Below are 14761 nucleotides of genomic sequence, written 5' to 3' on the forward strand. Positions count from 1 at the left end.
CGACAGCCACCAGGTGCTCCTAAGTAATGCTAATGTTAAACATTGGTGAATGCGTTAACCATTCATACGATGGCGTCGTTGTCGTTGGTTCTGAAGTGTTTCGACTGATCCGATTCACCTTTTCTCTAGGAATTGGGCAATATGAGAGTCATTAATATGTATCTCATGTTCATAAATTTCACATGATATCGACAATCATGAAAAATAGTCATCGGGGTTGTAGATTATTCCAAAACGCAATCTATCTTTAGGAATAGTTTTTCTCTAACTTGCACTTTGGAGAACGATTTTTACGGTAAAGGAGCTGTAAAAAGCCTTCTATACCCATAGGATTCCTACAGGTTCACGGACCTTTGGTAAATAAATTCTACCATAGATCTAGCATGCGATGTTTGATCTGTACTACGGTCGTTATAAAACTCAAAAATTAATATATTAGAGTTTGGAAAAATTTGGAGTTTTTCCTGATTTCACTGTACGCTAACGGGGATTGAGATACATTAAAACCCTATTCCATGACAACGGGGATCAGAAAACTGTCCGTTATGGAAGGTTCCAATTCAAAAACTTTCTGAGAATAGTCAGTAAAGACCCAGAATGTGATTATCGCCGGCATCGCACACGATTATTTAAAATTTATCTGCCATTTTAAATATTATACTCACGATATACTTATTTGAAACACTTCCATGGAAAAGATTAAAGCTAGTGACTAAATTAATATGAAATTTTAAAAAAGTACACATTATTCCCAAACATATTTTCCCTTAATCAAAAAAAAAAATTTTCCAGCTGCCGCAATTACCAATTGTCATCATCAGGAAACAATTGAAGTGTGGGAGAGAAGTTATTAGAACATGTCTTTTAAGTCTTTTCCTAAAATTATCTTTCGTAGATAATGATAACAATAATAATAGCAAAAAAATAAAATAATATTAATAATAATAGAGAAATAATGTCCGGAGTTTCGAAACCTTTTGAAAATTTTCGAGTGGTTTCATCTTCGAAAAGATTAAAGTTATATCCAGATGAAAGAATGAATAACGGGAGAAAAATGGGAAATTGTGTCACAAGGATTTCCAAGTCCCTGATCATCTAAATTATTTCCTATTTTTTGTTAGTTCTTTTGAAGACTTTCTTCAGAACCTTTTCTTCGGTGAATTAATTCTCAAAATGACATTTCAAATTGGATATTTCGATACTAGAGAGAGAATTTAAAAAAAAAAGAAGAGAGAAGTAAATGTTTTTATTTTAATCGTAGATGCAAATTGGTTTCGACTTAATCAGAATTTTTATTCAATTAGATCCTTTCAAAAATTCCAATTAACTTCAAGATTATGCATAGTTTCTCCCCCCCCCCCACCTTAAATAAATAAATTTGAGAAATGTACGTGGGGGCTTAGAGAGAGATAGGTGGCTTTTTCTCAGCTCAAGGAAATAGTTATTTTCTGGATATCGTGATGAGGTGAGCTCGGAAAGAAAAGTCATCTTATCCCTGTCGGGATTCGAGCCCAGCTCTTCTTGCATACCGGGCAAGCATGCTACCATCTACGCTATTCTATATACTTCTACTTCACCACACACCAACTCCGGTCATATATCGCCATACGGAAATTTTCAACCAGTGGAAAGCAGCTACACTACGGAAAGCAGATAGAAAAATAATTGATGCCCTCGAACTTTAGAGCTGGAGAAGGATGATTAGAGTTCCATGGACAGTTAAAAGGACTAATATAACAGTTATCGAAGAAGTCAAAGCCGACAGCTTTCTAGAAGCAAAAGTCACTAAACGGAAACGGAGATGCATCAGTTGCACTGCAAGGTGCCATGGCTACCGAAGTATACTGTTGCACTTTTGTTATCTATGTTCGAATTGCACTGGGCGGCACCCTTCCCTTTCCTCTTGTGAACGATTGTTGATAAAGAATCTCCCCTCTCATTATTTTTCCTTCACACTTTATCCAAACATAGAACTGGCAGTGGCGTATAGTCACTGGGACGTTTAAAAAATTTGCGGGTTAAAATTCCCTTGTCTTAAGTTCGGATGAGATTCCTCGTCGTATATATTTGATATTCGATTTTCTTATCACTAAACATCATTGTTTTGGATTGTTATTGCATCCATAATATGAAACAGCTTTCAAATATTGGAATTCCAAGGGTTCTTCGTTCTGACATTTCAGAATACTTTCAGATACTTAAAAATTACAGTCGAATTTTCATCCAAATGCGTCTTTCATGGCAATTGCGTTTAATTTCCGTACACTCTTTAACCAGCTTTGATCTACTATAAATAAGAGAATAGGATAAGATAGGGTTCGGTGAATCTTATCTATCCCACCCTCGGATCTTATTGGCAGGTTTTAAGAGCAGTGCAACTGACCCTCGTCCACAGAAACTATCTTACTTTGGTCACATAATGCACACAGAAGGCTCACTCGAAAAAATTGATAATGCTTGGAAGTATGGAAGGAAAAAGAGGAAGAGGCAGATCGAGCACCAGATAGATATATAGACTGTTGCAAATCACCGGAATGAAGCTAGCACAACTGAAACATGTGCCGTGAATGACAGATCAGCTTGGAGAGTCACGATCTATATAGTCACTAAGAGTCGGAATCGACACGATGGATCCTAACGACAACAACACAACCAGTGGTGATTCCTCAAGGGGCCTTAGAAAATTGTTAGTCATTGACTGACTTAATACTTCAACAATGTCGAGAGAGTATCTTTTAATCCGGGCCATATAACAAGGGCTGCCTCACGAGGCGTCAGCTGACGTCACGCGTGACATCATTCCCCTGCAGAACCGAGTGAACCCGGTTCTACCTTGTTAATTACGATAGTTTGCAATAGTCCATTTTACTGAAAATTCTTTCCATAATTGTCTTTCCGATTACTTCCATTAGTACGTGTTTATTTATTGGCTTTCATCGTTCAGCCATTCAGACATTTAAAATAAGTTCAGCATTTGCTTATGAAGCAACTTCACGAGATTATTTTTCTCGGATTCATTTCAGTTGAATCACGTACATTAGTTAACTTTCATTGGGTTGATTGAACTCGAGACAGACATTTTCAATTATCTCTCTTCTGAATTTTTTAATAATTTTTAATTGCTTTTTTGTTTTCATTTTAATTAGGTGTAGCTCTTAGAGAGAGAATTGTTAACTTCGTTATATGCTTTCAGAGATACGCAGCGGTATAATGTAAGTGCTTATGCGGCCTCTATTTCACCAACCGCCCGTCTCGTAGAGGTATGATTCCAATTTAAACTAAATGTTAAAAAATTACCATGCACCGATTTTGAGAATGAAAATACAGTGTTTCACATAATAAGAAATCTAAACTTTAACACGGTCCCTTGTCCTCTATTTTCCCATCAGAAATATGTTGTCCTCTATCTCTTGAGCCCAATCGAAAAAAATTACATTACATTGGGTAATTTTACATACCAGATTGTACTTGCAATTGGGTCTGTAAATTTAATATTCGCTTTAGATATTTGGATTGAAAATCGGAGAAAAATTACGTAAGAACAGAAAAAACGAACAGATTTACCCTCATTTATGCTGTTCTTTCCCAACTTCTCGCCGATTTGTGTTGAATTCGAATATCTCAGCGAAAATTGCAAGGAGAAACATGGGATTTTTTTTTTATTTTGGCTTCAGGAGGATGCAGGGCAACGACTTTCTAAATGGAAGTTGAAGGACAATAAAAATTTGTTTTTTTTTATTTTGTGATAGACTGTATTTTCCACTCTCAAAACATGTACAGAGCGATTTTCAAACGACTTTTGAACATTCTTTCTATTGGAATCGCATAGGAATCATAATCCTACGACGGGCGGTTAATGAGATAAAGGCCGCATTAGCACTCACAGCACACTGTATAATCCGCACTACGAAATTTCCATGGCGTTTTAACGTACAATTCGTGGATTTTACTCAAAAAAATACGGTACTATTAAATTATCGGTCCATTCCATCCTTGTTCGAAACGAAAATTTTCTCAATCTGTGAGTGCAATATGCATGATGAATATATATTCTAAATAAAAACCATCCTTTCAACAAGTATCATTTCCAATCATAAATTCCCAAAAAATCAATTTCCAAAAAAAAAAACAAAAAAACCAGCAAATAACATTACATAAAGAAAAATATGTCACATTAATTCGAACACAATCTATCCAAAAAAAAAAAAACTCAACTAAATTTGTGTACATACAATAAAAAGGGGAAAAAAACAACTAAAAATGCCGTTGAAAAAAACACAAAATAATAATAAATGGAATTCAAAGTTTTATCTCTTTGTACACCCAAAAATAAAATAGGGAAAAATAAGCCGGAAATAGAAATGAAGGAAATGGAGTATTTATTTTTCCTATCACGTACTGTACTTCAAATTGCACCTAATGCACCTCATCCTAAACATACTGAAAAAAAGGGGGAAAAAAAACCCAAAAAAGAACTTAAATTTTTCATTAGACAAAACTAGAATAGTAAACGTGGACCAAAACTATATCCGGTTAGACACACACACAAAAAAGACCCTTTTATATATAAAACGAAAACAAACTTTTCTCAACAATTTTTTATTTCCAGTCCTGAATTTTCAACATATTTTATTTCCTTTTTTTTTCCTTTTATCCGTATATATATTTTTTTTTTCCTTCCAATTTTTCCTTTTTCCTAAGAAAATCGAATTTCGATTAAGATTCGCTTTTCTCCTAACAATTCCCTTTCTTCTTATTTATATATAAAAAGAAAAACTTTGGAGTTGGTTTGGCCGACAGGTTTTTGTGGAGAAGAGGAAAAGAAACTAAAAATAAATTTAGTTTCGTTTTTCGTTTCTTTTTTTCTTTTCACACATAGTATCAGGTAATGTTGCGAGTAGCAATCACGTACTTCGCAATGACCGTAGGTTTTTAAAAGCTGAATTACTCGCAAACTAATGTTTACGACTTACACCATAAACGATAGGTTTTTTTTTTTTTTTCCCCTTTCAGATGTGTGAAAATAGAATGAAAAGAATGTCTCTTATAAGGGGGTGTTTTATACTGCACTCGCTCTTTTATAACCGTTTCCTGTACTTAATGAAGTTTCGTCATTGCCTCGTTCTTCCTCCATTTTCGGATCAGATTTTATTCCAATCTCTTAAGTTTGTTGTGTCTGATTTTATTGCTTCTCTTTTTTTTTTTTCTGTTACACGGCACTAAATTACTACTCACGAATGTAATTAAGGAGTTTTCCTAGGGTTGTAAAAAGTCCGTTTTCTTAATTAAAATGTGTATCCTCAGCGTGGTTGTTCTAATTCGTGAAGTTCCTTATGTGGCGTTGAAAGTGTTTCCTAGTTTCTAATCAAAATATTGACCTAGCCCAGTGTTTCGCAACCTATAGTCCGCGGCGATGGTAAAGGTGTCCCGCAGATACACTTGACAAAATTATTCATCCGTTGTAATTGCTATTATAGGTATCTATATGAGTTCAAATAAACTGATACCTTGATACTTAGGTTCACCATACATCATCGAGGTTAATACGGGGAACTGCTTCCCTAAATAAGGGACATGACTAAAATTTGCCAAAAATTGAAATTTATTACTTTTATATAATAATAATAATAATGTGATTATCACGTATTCCGAAGAGATCCTACGATCTGTCCAAGGAATTTGTTAGTGTGTTAGTAGACATCCATGCTCGAACCGGGATTCGAACCCAGACCTGCGCGGTCAGAAGTAATATTGAGAAGTAAAGACACCCTAACCACTGGACTGCCAGGTAGCCAATTTTATTAGCAATTTGAAATTTACTGCTAATATTTCTGAAGGGTGTGGAATTCGAAGGGCTGCTACTAATCCCAGTAAACAAAGCTGTATTTCACGAAAAAATATTCAAATTATTTAATAACCATATTCTATTAAGAAACATACGAATACAAATAGAAATACAGTGAACTGGGATCGTAAATAATAATTCGTAAAATACGGGACATAATCGATTGTGATCAAAAATATTATCAGAAGCAGACACAATCACAAATCGTAATTAAAATTCCGAAGAAATTGCGAACAAAACGTTAAGCCTCACAAATAGGTGAGATGAATGTTTATAATTTTTGGCATATTACAAATTCAAATAGCTATCGTTGAAAAAACTGAACCAAGAAAAAACAATTTGAAGCAACGAAAATTGCAGGAATGTCCCGTAATACGAGACACAAGTGGTCTGTCAAATTGTTTTAGACATTTTAGTGGTCCTTGCATTCAGGAAGGTTCGAAAACATCTATCTAGCCCTAGTTCTTTTATTAGCCAAAGTGTCTATCACTCAACAGACAATTGATTGGCAATAGCTATTGCGAATCTAGGATGAATCTGAAGCATTCATAGCTACTAATTAGCTAAAATTAAAGTAGTCGCATGCCCAAGTTTAATTGCGTTTCTCAACGTTTCTGAATTCAAGGACCAGTGAAATGTCTAAAACAAGGGTGTACAACCTCTAGCTTGCGAAAGGGTTTTCGGTAAGAAAAGTGTCAACAGCAAAAGGGCATAAAAATGTGTGAAAACGGTATCCACACACAGGACATCGGCAATTATCGCTAAAAACAAAATTTCCAAAGGTAAATGAAGCAGCCAATTACTGCAAAATTGTTGCAAACTCGCCAAAGATGAGAAATAGAGTGGCTACCGCAATTCTCAATCGATTAGATTAAATTCACCAAACAAACGTTATATGTTCGAAATATATTTTTGGTGAATGGAGTGACCATATAATCTATTTTCCGAGGGGTATTCCCGTACTTTTCCGTATTCTTGGCCGTTCCGAATTTTTTGAAAAAATATATCCTGTTTTCAACAAATCCTAGCCGACTTGAATTTTTATTCTTTACCCTCGAATCAAGGGAAATTTTTTTTTTCTCAAATCACAGATTGTATTAAACTTGTGATTATGACTGTGAATCTGAATATTCATCTCACGTGTTTGTCATGTTCAAAGACTTTTGATTTCATCATTTTGGCATCATTCTCGGCGGGAATGCAATTTTTTCCAGTGTTTGAGATCCCAATTCCCGTATTATTTTCCCGAGAGAACATAGTCAGCCTGGAGATGAATAATTTGATAGAAGTCGGGTTAAGAATTTAAATTTATCCAAAAACTTAATAATGTAGAAAATATGTCCGATATTAATTCTATGTACCCGTAAAGCATACCAAAAACTGAAAATGATTAATTACTTAATTAGCTGAGATATTCAATTAGTTTTTAAGTACATTGATCGCTGTTGCAATCCAGTAAAACTCTTCTCCATTTCGTAACCAAAAGAAGCTCAAAACAACAGATACAGGAAATTAGTTTTTTATCTGTACTATTTCTGTATTTAGTATCTAAGTATTATTTATTATTGAAACAGCGCACGTGTAAATAGAATCAAGAAATAGATACGTAATAAAACATTTTGTCGTGTGCCCGAGAAAATAAACTTCTACAAGATATAGGAAACAAAAATGAAAGGAATGGCAAAAAACTGCGAAAGAGATATGAATGCTTTTTTGCTTTAAAACAGTTGTATTTTCACCTCAAAGAGTATTATGATTGGTTCATTTTAATCACGTGAAGGATCTCATCATGTTTGATCTCATCCCTCCTAAGCAAAGGAACTGGAACTTAAGGGCTGAGGACATTTCACCCCTCTCCCCGTCCAGTAAATATTATAAGGGGCTGAGACCCCCACACTTGAAAAAATAATGCAATGCACCTTCCCTCTCCTGCGTACGCACTTCAATCCCGTATGTACGGGACAACCAGCAAGTTCCAGTCTCCCCCTTAATGTTTCCTTCATGTCAGCACCTCTGCTCCTAGGTGCCATTTCTGGAACGCTTTGATTTAAAATTATTGAGGTTCATGCTACAGCTGTCGATTGAACACGAACGGATTTTAACACGTGTAATCGAAATCGTTCCACATGTATATAGATAAAATAGATGAACCGTATTTTTTACTGCTCGTGTGTTTGTAGAAAAGATAAAATTTCTCCGTAATTGGCGATTAATTGAGGTGGATCGTATTTTTCATTATAGCCAAAACACCTTTGTTGAGATTATTTATTGTCTAGAAAATATATTTTCACTCACGCAAGGGTATTTGTATCTCGTCACCGCTCGCTGCAGACTGTATAATACATTTATCCAAAAAAAATCCTAGACACTTTCGAAAATAGGCTTAATATACTCCGTCATGGTACACATACTGAATAGCAAAATTTGTAAGTTATGAATTCCTAATCAGATAAGACACATCAATTGCTTTTGAGCATATTAACCGTGCTTCGAGCCAAGAAAGCTCTTTTCCCATTCCATAATCAAAAGAAGCTCCAAACTACAAGGTACAGCAAATTAGTTTCTGTCTGGAATATTTGTGTCCAGGTATTAGTATTATTTATTATTGAAACGCGGCACAGGTATAAGTATAATCAAGAAGAAGGACTAGAAATATATTACGTAATAAAAAAATGTTGTTCGTGCCCGAGAGAATAACTTGTACAAGAGATAGGTGGCAAAATACACCAGGAATGACAAAAAACTGCGAATGAGATATGAATGCTTTGTAGAAATGACACCATAACAAACCGGAAGTGGAAGGGGAGAAAAAAATAGGAGAGATCCGGAAATTCCCCTGAAACGGAACTTAATCAAGGAAGACCGTAAATTGGTTTTAAGATGCTTTTTTCTTTCATCTCTCTATCTCTCTTTTTTTTTTTTTGGCGAAACCCATCTCGAGCCCAAGAGAACGACGAAAAGCACCAACTTGGATACGTGATATGTTTCCGAAAGAACTATTCCGCTTCAGGCTACTTTATGTCACACTTACGTGTTTTTATTCCCTATAGGTGGCGCTACGAACGAGATGTTAACTCTTCTCCTGGAGTACTCTTCTAGTACGCACGAGTCGATAAAAAAAAGAACAAAGAATAATACATCGGACTCGTACGTGACTGCTGGAACGATTATAGCATCAACTAACTTATGTACTTCTGAATTTGTTTTTTCGGGGGAGAAAAGTTTGAATTGGACAGGGATTAACCGCTATCTAGTATCATTACGAACTGAGATAGATCTTCAAGATTTATTTCTGTGCGAGAAAATAATATTGTTTTTCACCGTTTTACACTGTGAAGGGTATTTTCATTGGCTCAATTTGATCTCGCAGTATAACCGCTTTAACCCTTTGCGGTCTGGAATGATTGAAATCAGGAAAAAACGGAACTTCATTGTTATAACGGATCCTTACGATTACAGGAAGGCCCCCCTAGATTTTTGTATTTTTCGGATAGTTTATAAACACAGTTGCGAAATCCTTTTACTGCACTTTAGGTTTGTAGGAAAAACCAAATTGGTTTCCATAATTGGCGATTAATCGAGATAGATCGAATTTTTGCAATCCAGCCAAAATAATTTTTGATGCTTATTATCTAAAAGAAAATGTGTTTTCACTCACCCAATGGTATTTGTCTCATCACGGCTTCGCTGATAGTAGACGTCACCAGTGAGCCTTCATCTGAAAATTAAGAAATATATAAATGTACTATGCATTTTCCACAAATTAATAGTCATTGAACTTCTCTAATATAAAATTCTTCGACGTATGAAATTATTCCATGTTAGACCAAATTCAATAAATATTTATTTCAATACATAATTTATCCATACTGTCAACTTATATATTATCATGTTAGAAAAATATAACTTTGTTAATGCTTAGCATTTTCTAGGCAAGTGTAAATTTATGATGATTTTTTTTTTAAACCTACGTTTCACATATAGGTACTTATTACATTGGAAAATTCAACGGCAACCCAAGTGGATTACGAGAGTAACCCACTTAAGAGGTGGCCACAACCTCTAGTTGCTCCTGACATTCAAAGGGGAATTGTTTGTGAGAAGGATTTTGTCTTACAAAGCTTTCAACGCTAATAATTATTCGATACTTTGATTCTAAGCCCGTCAGGCTTTCATGTATCCGGTTCGTTAATAGTTGGTGTCGAGAACACGGGATGTATAGACACTGTTTACAAAACAATATCCATGATAAATTCCACGTGAAGTATTCACTTTGTCTATCTGAAACTACAATTTAATCAAATTTCAGACTTCGCTGCATTGTTCTGGATTTGCAATTCTCTGAAATACTTCATCGATCCACATGTATCTAAGAGATATCTTCATTTATTCATATTGCATTCCTGAAAAATTGAAAAATTTATCTGTTTCAGTACACAGGGTGGATCCAATCATAAGCCCAAAAACTACACAAAGTGATTCCTTGTCAGAAACTAACATGCAAAAGTATTTTCAGTTTTTGATTTGACGAATAGTTCTCGAGTTATCATGCTTTGAAAATTGATTACTTTGTCACTTCGGAATCCTACCAAATTTACCGAAAGTATACCAAACGCATAACAATGTTTTTGAAGCTGTAAATAATGCTATTTTTTAACTACCCTGATAGAAATTAACACAGCTGAAGAAGCGCAAACCAGTGTTTTCCCCTGTACTCTGATTTGAGAAAAGAATAAAGGAGAGGAAATTACCACATTTCGGCAAAAAAATGCTGATTTTGTTAATTTTTCAAATAGATCTAATTTGGCTAACACTTTACAAATCTGGTGATGATTTTTTTCAATACATCGGTATAAATTTACCCTTAACTGGTGTCGTGGGGTCATTTTGAACCGAGCAAGTATTAATGCATTTTAAAAATCAACACAAAGAGTTTTCGTAAAAGCTATGGGTTTTTTGCATGACTTGATTTATCTGTTAATTAATTCCCTAAATTAATTTTTCAATTTTTTTAAATTATTTTCCGAAAAATTTCCTCGTATTAAGACGCACGTTCGAAAAATTGACCCCACGAAAACTTTGATCAATGATACATGGTGATCAGAAAAGATGGGAAAACTTTAACAGTTGATAGTATACACCAATACAAACAATTGCCATCAAAAAATGCATGGTCTAACATGAAACGAAAACGCGTTTTGAAACGGCCACTCCGCAAACGTTAAAAACGGTGTTCTTATTGAAATTTTATGTAGATACCCCCCGAATAATTTTCTGTAGATACCGAATACAAATTTCAAGATATATGGTAAGTATGTAATTCTAATATGTGCTGTAAATATGAAATTTGAAAAATTGTTGTTGGCTAATGTAGTTTAAGGTGCGCGGTAATTTAAGGATTTTAAAAAGCATTGTAGCTAAATGATTTCAAAAATAGCTATAGCTATGAAAATTTTAGGAGACCTACAGGTAAGGGATTTTAAGGATTACCAGAAATATAGAATTTTTACGAGTGCTGAACTAATGGACTTCTGGGAGTGCTATAAGTAAACGATTTTGAGTGTCACCGTAGCTAAGGGATTCTGAGGAGCACTGTAGCTAAAGAATTTAGAGATGCCGTGAAGCTAAATAATTTTGGGGATAACTAGCTAAGGAATTTGGAGAAGCCCTGCAACTAAGGAATTTAGAGGAGCACTGTAGTTAAGGAATTTTGAGTAGCACAGTAACTATACGTTGTCAAGAATTGTTGTAACCATGTGGCTTTAAGGAGTGCTCTGTATTAAAATTCACACGGAATTTTGTGGATCTGAAATTTTGAAGAGTGTTATGAAAAGGTGTAATGTGAAAGTATTGTTATCGTGTTGTTTTCGCCTAACAGTATTCCAATACAATAGATACATTGAAAGTAATTTGATTTGTTTGTTCAAAACACAGACACAAAACATATTGGACCAAAGCTAGCTTATGTGCCCAGCGCTCACAATATCACCTGAATAAGTCTTAAGAGTTTGAATGCGAAATCAACACCACGCATTGCTATGAACAGGAAGCACGATTTCAAAACCACCCTAAATAACCCAAGAGATAAAGACCATTGATAAACCAGACATTTACTCTAATTTTTATTTCTCAAACACTTAAAACGGAAAAAAAATCACAAAATGAAAACTCAATATGTAAATAATTCGATTGAAATTCATAATAAAATGATTCTATCCGTTCCATCGCTACACACTTATCCCAGAAAAACAGGAGTAAAAATAAAACCGGATAATATACAGTCAATTTATTTCCTCTCTTTAATATCCTCCCTTCACTAAAGAACATTCTCAAAGGGCGTATAAACTACCATGTTCCATCTCAACAACAAAATAAGGAAGACAATACACAGCTGAAAAGAAGTAAGTCCTCGTTAAACTATCATTTCTTTTGCTTAACTATCAGCAATATCAATAAGTGAGAATACCTTCCGGGGCAAAACACACACACATATATATATAGTATTTTTTTGTTCCTTTCCAATACTAACACTGAAATTGTCATACCACAGAGGATATTACAAACCGTAAATAAAGTTCCTCTCTCCTACAAGCTAACCTTAATAAGAAGAATCTGTAACTAAGATATATAGTATCAATTGCCTGATCTTAAGAAGAGGAAAAAACTCTCATTTTTCAGGAGCTGCTAAATTTCTTACAAGAAAAAAGCAAGAAAAATAAATATTAGATATATATATTTTTTCTTTTGTAGAGATATTTTCTTTTTTGCAAGTTATAGGAAATATATATGGTTTTTCATAAAAGCTTTTCTTGTAACAAAACTCATAACTCAAGAGTTTTCCTTGTGAAAACACATACTGGTAAAGCGTTACACAAGCCGGACGGACCTTATAGCATTTTTTTCTTTTCTGCACTTAACCGGGTAGAAGGGTCATGACAACACCTTTTCTTATAAGTTAAGAGTACGTGTTTAAGATCATTGGAACAACTTTATCTTTTCTTTTCTTGAACGCAACAACAAATATCTATATATATATATATTTGAAAGTAAAGACGTGTTTCTTGGAAGAATCATGATTTCTTGTGAGTTTGCTGAAAACACGGGAATTTTGTTTGTTTTTCTTCTTAGGGAATAATTTTTTTTTCCTGTTACTTCCATATAGGGATCAGTTGTGTTGTGTGTACTTTATAAAGCGTTGTTTGGTAAAAAAATGCTTAAAGTTTAATATATTTTCTAACAGTGGGTAGAGTTTTGATTATTTTTGAGGAATTTCTAGGTGTGTAATTTTGAGGGAGTTTTTTTTGTTATTAGATCTATGAAGAGTAATTGAAGTTATTTTTTTTTTTAATTTTCAATATGAATATTTATTTTTGTGTTAATTATATTCTTTTGTTATTATAATAATTGTTGTTTAATTTCTTCTTATTCTTGATTTGTTTTTAAATTTTTGTTTGAATATAAAATTTAAGCAAATATGTATTGTCGGGCTGTTCCTTACTGTTCAAGAGCAAAGGCGATGGCTTTGAGGATTTTTGATTTTTGGAATTTGTAAATTTTTTTATTCTGCTAAAAATTTATTATTACTTCACTATTACGCAGTCAGCTTCTGTGTCTCGTCATCGTCAATTTTACCATCATTTTTTTAACTCAAATCTAAAAATTCTAATGTCGTCACCAATTGGGTTTTCGACTTTCTTAAGTTCATACCAGATTTCAATATAAAACATGAATTGTAATGTATATATCTATACACATATATAATTGATTTTCTGTTTGTGTGTGCGTGTGTTCGTTCTCTATACAAGTCTACAATTTTGGAGTGATCGTCCCCAAATTTTGCATATACGTATATACCAAACAGGGCCCGGAATGACAGAGAGGCTATTGGAAAAGTTCGTCAGAGCTGGGCAAATGCCGGTAATGCGGAAAAAACTGTCGGACAACAATCGTTTCTGGAGCTCAACAATGACTTTTGGAATATTTACTTTGGTTACCTAGCAACGTGTTTCAGGCATGTACATACTTTTCGGGTGGGCTTTGTGGCGGATGCGATGGGAGAATGCGTTGGGTTTCTTCGCCTAATGGGCTGCTCTGGACCTCCGTGGAAGTGTTGACTTCTTTCCTACATGCTCCCTATACGTTAGAGGTTCCTGTTGGAATGTTAACGTGGGAGTATGTGGTTCTCAAGGCATGTATATAACTTTCAACGATTTGTCACGTCTCTAATGCTGCCAGTATATGTATAATATTTTATGCAAGATATACAGAAAACTAGATGTGAGAGAAGATATTTATTTTTTCAGATGTTGATGGAAAAGGAAATAAACTCATCTCTGCGTCGAGTCGAACCCGGGTCATTCGTTTGCCGGACGAGTACTCTCATTACTAAACTACAGAGGAGGTATAGATTTCCCTTCACTGGAGCGTAATATATATGCCGAACGGGACCGTGCAATGAACACAATCAGCTAATAGCTCGTAGACGACAAGCCACCAGATGACATGATGTCGTTCTCCACTTGCTAATGCAAGATATACCGAAAACGATGTTGTGCAGATATTTATTTTTTGAGATGTTGATTTTGTAAGTAAGGAAAAAAAAACTCATCTCTGCCTCTGCCGTTAGTTTTTCACCGAATAGTTTATTCCTTTACAATGGTTTTCGCCATTTTTTTCATTTCTCCCGGTAATTGAAGAAAGGAGAGACGAAAATAGTGTCATGTGGGAAAACCAGCATAGCTTCAGGAAGGGGAGCTGATGTGTAACCAACCTGCTTTGCGTCTTTGATCACGTGACCAAGGTGTAGGGAAAAGGCAGAAAGGTCGACATTGTTTATCTGGGTTTCCAGAAGACATTGCATGGGGTCCAACATGACAACCTCTTGAAGCGTTCACATGAGATTGGAGGGAACTTGTT

General features: G+C 34.7%; 1 protein-coding gene across 2 annotated transcripts in view; it reads right to left on the bottom strand.

Annotated features, from left to right (window-relative positions):
• LOC149079865 (protein turtle-like) overlaps window positions 1-14761 on the bottom strand; it is a 669110-nt gene that overhangs the window by 275940 nt on the left and 378409 nt on the right. For both annotated transcript variants that reach the window (XM_089240371.1, XM_089240373.1), the window contains exon 2: window positions 9504-9563. In XM_089240371.1, the coding sequence (XP_089096497.1) occupies window positions 9504-9563 (60 nt within the window). The remainder of the gene's footprint in view (window positions 1-9503; window positions 9564-14761) is intronic.

The sequence above is a fragment of the Pholcus phalangioides genome, unplaced genomic scaffold, assembly GCF_987345545.1.
Source record: "Pholcus phalangioides strain wild (caught in Gottingen) unplaced genomic scaffold, Ppha-v1.0 ptg000012l_1, whole genome shotgun sequence".
In the NCBI taxonomy this organism is placed as follows: Eukaryota; Metazoa; Arthropoda; class Arachnida; order Araneae; family Pholcidae; genus Pholcus; species Pholcus phalangioides.